The sequence below is a fragment of the Cynocephalus volans genome, chromosome 3 (genome assembly GCF_027409185.1).
Source record: "Cynocephalus volans isolate mCynVol1 chromosome 3, mCynVol1.pri, whole genome shotgun sequence".
In the NCBI taxonomy this organism is placed as follows: domain Eukaryota; kingdom Metazoa; phylum Chordata; class Mammalia; order Dermoptera; family Cynocephalidae; genus Cynocephalus; species Cynocephalus volans.
Window position 1 is genome coordinate 90,020,769 of NC_084462.1, and position 8,861 is coordinate 90,029,629.

The 8,861-nt window shown below is 33.1% G+C and overlaps 1 protein-coding gene across 2 annotated transcripts in view; it reads left to right on the top strand.

Moving 5' to 3' along the window:
- Window positions 1-8,412, top strand: part of MYEF2 (myelin expression factor 2) — a 33,320-nt gene extending 24,908 nt beyond the window's left edge. For both annotated transcript variants that reach the window (XM_063091181.1, XM_063091182.1), the window contains 3 exons: window positions 1,713-1,921; window positions 2,001-2,052; window positions 8,137-8,412. In XM_063091181.1, the coding sequence (XP_062947251.1) occupies window positions 1,713-1,921; window positions 2,001-2,052; window positions 8,137-8,300 (425 nt within the window). In that variant the 3' untranslated portion in view covers window positions 8,301-8,412. The remainder of the gene's footprint in view (window positions 1-1,712; window positions 1,922-2,000; window positions 2,053-8,136) is intronic.
- The last annotated feature ends 449 nt before the right edge of the window (window positions 8,413-8,861 follow it).

Here is an 8,861-nt window from a genome sequence, read left to right on the forward strand (position 1 = left end):
GTAATATTTGAATGCTTGCAAAGACTTTGCAAGAGTAGTTATTGTAGTATAGTAATACTTTGTTCTTATATGTTAATATATATTGTGATAATTTGAGAACCTTTGATAGTTATTGAGCTAAGCCTTTCTCTTTGATCACTGTTTAAAATTTCTAAATTGACTGTTTGAATTTTACATCTTTGATATTTCTAAACTAACACCAGAATATATTAACTATGAACCAATCCAAAAACCTTCCAAATAGGGAATCGGGATTTCACTGATTGTTGCTTTTTCACCAACTTCACTTCTTTCTTAGTTCTAAACAGCTATTTATGCCTAGGTTATTTAATCTGTGAACATCTTGTGTGTTTTGGTAAATGCAGATATAACACTTTCAGTGACCTCCTGAGGTTGAGGGATAAGGTTGAAAGAAGTGCTATTTCCTCTCCTCTTAAACCTTTCCCATGAGAATCAAGAGTAGTTTGCAACACTCGGGAATGCTTAATCTCTTTCATCTGTTTCCTCTGCTATGTTTTAGGCCTTATACTTGTATTAACCCTGATAACATGGCTCAGTTTTTGACCTCTGTTGCTTACCTGGCCATGTCTCTGTGAGCTCTCCATAGTTTATTGACTTCCTTTAATTGATGAAATTTTACAAAGAGGAAGTATAGCCTGCTTGAACTGTTCTAAGATTGAATTCTAAAATCCTATCTGCTGAAGACATCTACTTCCGTTGTACCATACTCCTCATTTTATTCCTTCTTTTATCATCTTTTGGCCTTGGCCATTTTCCTATTAATTGTAACTTCCCTACCTTCCTCTTTTATCTCAGTACTTATACTTCTGTTTCCCTAATTTTATATTTGTTATTCACAGAAAGCCAGTTTGAGAATGATGAATTTCTATGTGTGGGCCTATTAGGTGCAAGAAAAAAGGATAAGTTTTGAGAATGGGTAGGATTGGAATAATTAAAGGGGGCAGGAAATAGGGTCAATACATAAGAATGAAGTAGGTATGAGCTAAGAGCTAAATTCTCAAGGTCTGGCCAAAGGGGAGTGATACCATTTTTTGTTGTTCCCTCCACAAATTCTGTATAATATTGAGATTAAACATTATGTTTTTCTGTGATCATTGAAAATTGAATTGGTATGAAAAAAGAAGTTGTGTGGGAAACAGAGGTAAAGATACTGGGGTGAAAGGTAAGCTAGGAAAGGAATATTATTTAGGAGAGTATGAAGAGAGGAATATGTATGCTGGAATTATAATACTTTGAATTTGTCTTCGTATATCTTTGTTCTAGCAATTATTATGCTTAGTCTTGTTGGAAAATAAAAATAAGGATTAAAAACTTCTTTATTATTAACGAGTAAAGTGATTGGTAGAAGATTTATATAATGTGTTTTATGATCAGAATGTAATTTGATAAATATATATATGTGTAATGTATTTATACAGTAGCTAGAATTAAGATTTCTTAACTAATCAAATGTGTACCAAATTAAATTCTGTTCCTCGGAAAATTGTTGTATTGTCTGTATGAAAATAATTTTATGTTTAAGTACTGTCTAATTAAGTAAATGAATTAATTTTTCTCTCCTCTTCTTTCTCAAAAATGATTCTCTTCTTCCTCTTTCCCTCCTTCCTCCTCTTCCTTCTCTTTTTCCGTCTGTTTTTGAAACAAAAACACAAAATTTCCCAATCCTCCCCCATCCTTTCTTGAAAATCTAGGTGGTGGAATGGGTGGCATGAACAGTGTGACTGGAGGAATGGGGATGGGACTGGACCGGATGAGTTCCAGCTTTGACAGAATGGGACCAGGTATAGGAGCTATACTGGAAAGGAGCATTGACATGGATCGAGGATTTTTATCGGGTCCAGTGGGAAGCGGAATGAGAGACAGAATAGGCTCCAAAGGCAACCAGATATTTGTCAGAAATGTAAGCAAATAAATGTAAAGGGTACTTAAAATTCTGTTTTTCCTTGTGTATATGTTACTAATACCTCTTTTCATTCTAGCTGCCTTTTGACTTGACTTGGCAGAAACTAAAAGAGAAATTCAGTCAGTGTGGTAAGTATGCCAATGACTGTAGATAAGTTGATATTGCTTATGGAGGAAAATTGGTTTTAAACTTTAAGTATTTTGTTTGGACCTTTGCCTGTCCAGATGCTTATTCCTAGATAGTATAGATAGTGTTCCCGGTCTAATTCCACTTCAAATAAATGAATTATTTTTCTATCTTCTGACTTAGAGTAGTACAAACTTCTGCTAAATAACAGGGTTACTTAGCGTATAGCCTATCATTGTCTCCTCTTGGTGACAAAAAAGGGTTGTTTTATTACCTGATTTTTAAAAGGTTAATATATCATCACTGTTTGCATTACAAAGGTTTTTTCTCATAAGAAATATTAATAAATGATATAATTACTTTCGTGTTTATAGTGTAGTGCAGTGGATTGTCAGCATGACCCACTGAGATGCTGACATCTAATTGATATGGAGTAAATAGGTGAGACCCATTATGCACACTTTGTATTGCCTACACAACCTATTAGGTGGTAGCACAGAACCCACTGCCAGAAATGCCTTAGGTATAGGTACATTCTGGTGGCCCTTCTGATTCTTTTACAAGCTGTTCTTGGCTCTAATGATACTGCCTATACAACCTTAATGTGTTCCTTAGGTCTGTGGATGATTAGGTGGTTTATTACTTTTAAAAGAGAGCCTTTTATGTACCATACTTATTACCTATTTTTGCTATAAAATACCTTCATTGATAAAGTTCTCACTTTTTTTTCTTTTTTTTTTTTTTTGGTAATGATGGAAGAATTAGTGTGAATGGCACAGAGTAATAGATTTCTTGCTAGTATTTTTCTGCTATTGCATGGAATTCCAGAGGCTATGATCAGAGTAGTAAGCTAGATAGGTAGCATATAATGATGAAAAAGGGTTTATAGTTGTACATTTAGCTTCTTAGAGTTAACAAAAAGTTGAGTATTTGGAATATATCTTTGATTTTTTTAAGGTCATGAAGGGGATAAGTTAGTTTAGTGTTCTCCCATAAAAATAGCCTTTGTGGCCATGGTCAGAGGTCATGTTATTTACTGGGTTCTCATAGTCCTTTATACCTAACTCTGTTGTAGCTTTTATCATATTGTAATTATTTGGTCATGTTTTCTTCCATCCTATATGGAGGCTCTTGAGGGCAAGAACTGTCTTTTTGTCCTAGCACCTTTCATTGCCTCTGTATATATATAAAACATTATGAAATGTTTATAAGTTAAACATTCTGAGCAGATATTTATTTATTTATTTATTTATTCATTCATTAAATCTACAAGTATTGTATTTCTGACAGTCTGTTAGGCACTAGAATTATGAAAGGAAACAAAGTCAATACCCCTGTGTTCAGAGAACATACAATGTGAATCTGTCTAGGATGGTCTCTTGGCTCCCTTTGTCAGACATACTTTTATTTTGCAATAAGCTAAAATTCAAGGAAGGGAAACTTGATTTTTTTTTTTTTTTAGATAAAAAGTTTTTGAAAACAAGTCAACTAATAAATAGTCGTTATTAAGAACAAACAAAATAGTAAAATTATTTTGAGATATTGGTAGTCTTTGTAGGAGTAAGAAGATCTAACAGAATGAGAAGTAGCATCTGTTCATGAATTCCATAGACTACAGAGAAATGAACATATTAGGGCCTTAGTGAAATACGTCAAATGAGGAGCAGTGGCAGCAAGTATAGATAATCTCTATTGATGTAGTTTTTGACATTATGTTAAAAAATAGAAATGAAACTTAACAAGATGAAGAGCAAAATGGGCAAAGAAATGACAATAAAAATGTGCGTAATGTTGAGTTGACAGTTCTTTATCATATGTTGGCAGGTTTCCTTTTGAGGTTAGGTATGAGCAAGGCTTGCAGCAAACAGGACATTTGGTGGGCTTGTGGTTGTAGTGGCATTGTTTGACAGGTCATCAGCAATTGAAAGATATTACTGAAAGGAAAAAGTATCCAAATTTACATTTAAGAAAATTGTACAGTAGTTTAGCCATATAAAATAGTGGCTAAATTGTTGTTCTTTACTTTGTTATTTTATCTCTATTCTTATATCCCTTTTTGATCAGTCTGTAGTTATATTCTAAGATTAGTGATATTTGTTTTTATTCTTAATTCTATTGTAAAAGATTTTGATTTTTAGATTTTAATTAAGGTAATACTATAGTTACACAATTTCCTATCATCTCCCCTATTTTTGACCTTCAACTGCATTGATGGGAAGGAAAATAAGTTAATAAGTTATAATTATACAGAATTAAATGTCCAGCTATTGACAACTATGAAAATTATCTGGCTGCTATGAATGGCTATCCATTTTTCTGCCATATCACTTTATTTATTTATTATTTGTAAATTGGATAGTTTTTTTTTTTAGTATGGGAAGTTTCTTTTTAACCTGCTGCAAGCCAGTAATGGCCTCTTTGACAGGAAAGGGTTGTTGTTGTTGTCATTGTTGTTGTATTCCTGAGGTCAAGGTGAGTAAGTATATTCTGAGTCTAGTGATACTCCATGCACCTCTCCCAAACAACATCAGCCAATAAATGGTCCCAGTGGCAAGCCCCCCAATTTATAAAATGTCTCCCATGGTCAGCTGTCCTTGATGGAGCAATTATAAAGGCTGAGAAAATGTTATAACATGGGTTATATTACTCTCCATACAGCATTTTCTCAGACTTTGTAATTCAGGAGAAAATGTTTTCAGATCTTCCCAAATAAAGAAAGATAAGAAATAAGTGAGTATAGGTGCTATTTTCTAAGTTTTTTCTTCTAATTTGAATAAGCCCTCAAAGGTAGGGTTTTCGATCCCCAGCTGGTAAGATACATGTTTGCTGCAGTAAAATAAATCTCTCTTTTTATCCTGTCCTATGTCATTTCTTAGTAATATACATTTTCTAGAAGGGTAAGTATAAATAAACTGACCTATTCAGAGTTGAACCCCACATTAGTTCAACTTGTGCTAATGGAGTCAAATAGGAATAGTCTTTTAAAATTGCTCCCACATTGTCTATGTACTTCTGGCCTTATGGCTCAGTGTGTTGCAGGACTGCAGTGCAAGGAAAGCCAGTTCTCAGTTATTCCTGCTATAAACCATGTAAACAAATATAACTGGCCCACAGTTTTGTTATGAAACACCAAAACCTTTAGTCCCTTATATCATAATTATGTTTTCTTGTAGTAGCATGTCTGATTTTGCTTCTTTCTCCTGTGGTTATGTTACAGCAGTAGATTTTATTGAATCATTTATTTATTTATAAATGCTTTAATTTGGTCTATTTTTAGATATGCTTTTATATCAGCATTTCCCAAAGTATACCAGAAGACATTAATAGGCTGGGTTAAGTAAAGTGGATAGGTTTCTTTTACTGCAGAATAAGTAATTTTTATTACTAGTATGTGCTATAGTAACATATATGATTATTCTGTGATACCAGTTTCTCATGGCGTACTATTTTGTCCTATACTGTTGCTAAAATAGCAGTTCTATTTTTGTTTTGTTGGCATCATACAAAATCAGTAGATATTTTAGTTGAGGAAATCCTCAGAGCATGTAAAAAGTCAGACAGGTCTGGTTTTTAATCAGTTATTTGAAAATAATTCTTTTCTCCTCAATTATTTATCTTTAGAAAATATCTCAATTGGTGTTTTTACGGGATTAGGAAGAAACTTAGAAAACTTACAACTCTTTCTGGTTTCATCCTCCTGGGATTTTGGGGGGCACTAACCATGAAACAAGTATCTGTGGGCCATTCTCTCTATATAGCCTGACTGTCCAAACTGTGAGAGGTTTCACATATCTTTTTTTTTTTTTTTTTTTTTTTTGTCGTTTTTTCGTGACTGGCACTCAGCCAGTGAGTGCACTGGTCAGTCCTATATAGGATCCGAACCCGCGGCGGGAGCGTCGCCGCGCTCCCAGCGCAGCACTCTACCAAGTGCGCCACGGGCTCGGCCCGGTTTCACATATCTTAGCTGAGGTGCCTTATCGGCTAGAAAAGTCTTGAGATCATTTTGAGGTCAGGAATTTGAGGTCTGAGTGCTGATTCCTAAACAATTTAAGAGAAAAACAGAAAAGAAAGAGAAACTTGCCCTGAAAGCTTAAGGGACAGATTATGCAAGAGATAGTGACATATTTTCCTTTGAAATTTTGAAGATTTCTTGCCTAGGTGAACAGTAAGGTGGGATACTTATATTAAGAAAAATCCTTAGAATAAAGAAGAACCTTTAACCTTAAAAGTCCTTGAAAATTTTCCATAGTCTCTTTCAAAATCATTGTAAAGTGCTGCTATTTACTGAGGTATGCTTCTTTAATTAAACTTGCTTTTTTTCAGGTACCAGCATTCAAGATATTAAGAGGACTGGAAATTGCACTGCATCTATTTTTAATGTTTTAATGTTTTAAAAAATATATATTTCATTGTATGATTTTTATTGGAAAGTATGATTGCTATGTGTTTTTTAAAAATTTATTAGTTGTGGGCTAAATGTTGTTTGGATCTACTCTAACCATTATAATGTAATTTCTATGGGGATTAATCTGTTTTATAACTTACAGAACACATTTAAGGACTGCCTGGCGTGGGTTAGAAGATCATGGTTTTGACTCATGACATTTATGACCATTTAGTTAATGTTGAGTAGGTGAGCAATTGACTACCAATTGGTTTTAGAAAGAAACACAATAATGGAGGTGGATGAAAAAACAAAAGTAGGAAAGTAGTTCAGGATATTGTAGATAAGAGATGATTCAGATCAAAATTTTAACCAGAAAAAAAATCTTATTTGTGCATTGAGATTTAAAATTGATCACATCACCTGGAAATGGCTGATGCAATTTTTTGACAGGCCCTCAGCTTTTACCTTTCCCCTTCTCCCTATTTTCTTCCTTAATAGAAATATTGTCTGATTTAGCTGCCAGACTAAAATTAGCCCATAGTGATCTGGCAACTATAATATTTGAAGTCCTCTAGCTTGATTTGTTTTGACATGTACATCTACAAGGAAGGGAAATATTATGGTAAGTAGTCACACCCTAAATTTATGATCTGTTTGGTTTGGGTAATCATACATCCCAGTTTGCCTGAAGGTAGTCTCACTTTACATCTTTTATTTGTGTGCAATTATTAATAACTCCCACTTTTACTCTCAGAAGTATTCTGGTTTAGATGGTGGATATTAATGGCCACATTGTATTTTAATAATATTGATTTAATAATATTGATATTGATTTACTTCAGATACTTCTAGAGTTAACAATGATATTAACTGTATAAGGAACAATTGTCTGGTTTTTGTCCTCCTTCTGGAAGCTTCTCTATGGTTCTCCTTTGTGCTTTTAACATCACTGTTTTTACCTTTATTTATTTAAATTTATGCTATCTCTCCATGACTATATCCCTAACATATTTTGTGCCTTTATTAGGCTATGAGTTCAGACTGTGATATTGAATAAATGGCTTTGGAACTGTAGTTGAAGAGCAGAATTAGCGGGGCCCTTTGTGGCCTGATAAAAATTACATTTCTGGGCAGTTGCTCTTATTTGTAGGGGATGAAGGAGTGAAATGAGGATAAAAGGGAAGGAAGTGAGATTAGGGAGACTGGATAGTAAGCAACCTCTTATTTTAAAAGTAATTTTGTTTAAATGTGTAAGTTTGTTATGGGGCATGGTGAATTAGTGGCATTTCATGCTGGCTTGCCTTATTGCTATAAAATTCACTTTGGAAATTAGGGACTTAACATAAATAAAATATATTAAATTCTAAGCAAGTTTCTCCTGATTCTAATTTTGTATATTCTAATATGTATATATTTATTATTTTACATGAATTGTATTTTCAGAATATAAAATGATTAGAATGATGATTATATGAGAGTACTTGAAAAAGTTTGTGGAAAAATAGAATTAAAAGATAGTATGAATCTTTCCATCAACTTTTTGAAGACCCCTTGTATGATTCACTATTTTTAAATCATTAATGTTAATGTTTTTAACTAAATTACTTATCGCTTTATTGGTTATGAGGAATTTCAAACCTGTATAGTGAAATGGAACCCATTTAAAACAACTAGTAATTCTATAACTTTTCTTTTACAGGTCATGTAATGTTTGCAGAAATAAAAATGGAGAATGGAAAGTCAAAAGGCTGTGGAACGGTCAGATTTGACTCCCCAGAATCAGCTGAAAAAGCCTGCAGGATAATGAATGGTATAAAAATCAGTGGCAGAGAAATTGATGTTCGCTTGGATCGTAATGCATAATTTCCAAACCACAGTTGGAACATTCGTACATCTGTTTTGTTGAATCTCCTAGTAAAAGTCAATTTTTTAGTAATACTGTATGCTTATAAAACCTGTAAAAATGAACTTCTAAAACTCCCACCAGCTTTTAGCAGTATAATGTTTAAAATATACTGTGATTTTTGTTAATCTGAAGTTTGGGTTTTTAAAGACAGCAAGTCTGGTCATTCAGTTTAAATGAATGGTTATACTGTTTTTAATGAAATAAGCCATTTTCTTGTTGTTGTTTTCAGTACTACATAGTGGGATTTGTTTGTTCTAGTTTCCCCAACTTTCTCAGCTTATTATAAGGTGAAACATAGATGGTTTTTTCAAAACTTCTGTTTTATAATATGTAATTGTCCATGAAAAGAAAAGGCTCAGACCAATTAGGATGTGATTTTGGTTTGTTTTAAATTGCTTTTCTTTGATGATAAAGAATTACTGTAAGTAAGTTTTATATTCTAAAGTTCAGGATGTTTTTTATTTGATTTAAATGAAGAAATGGATTTTTCCTTTTTGGCCCTTCTTACCATTAACATT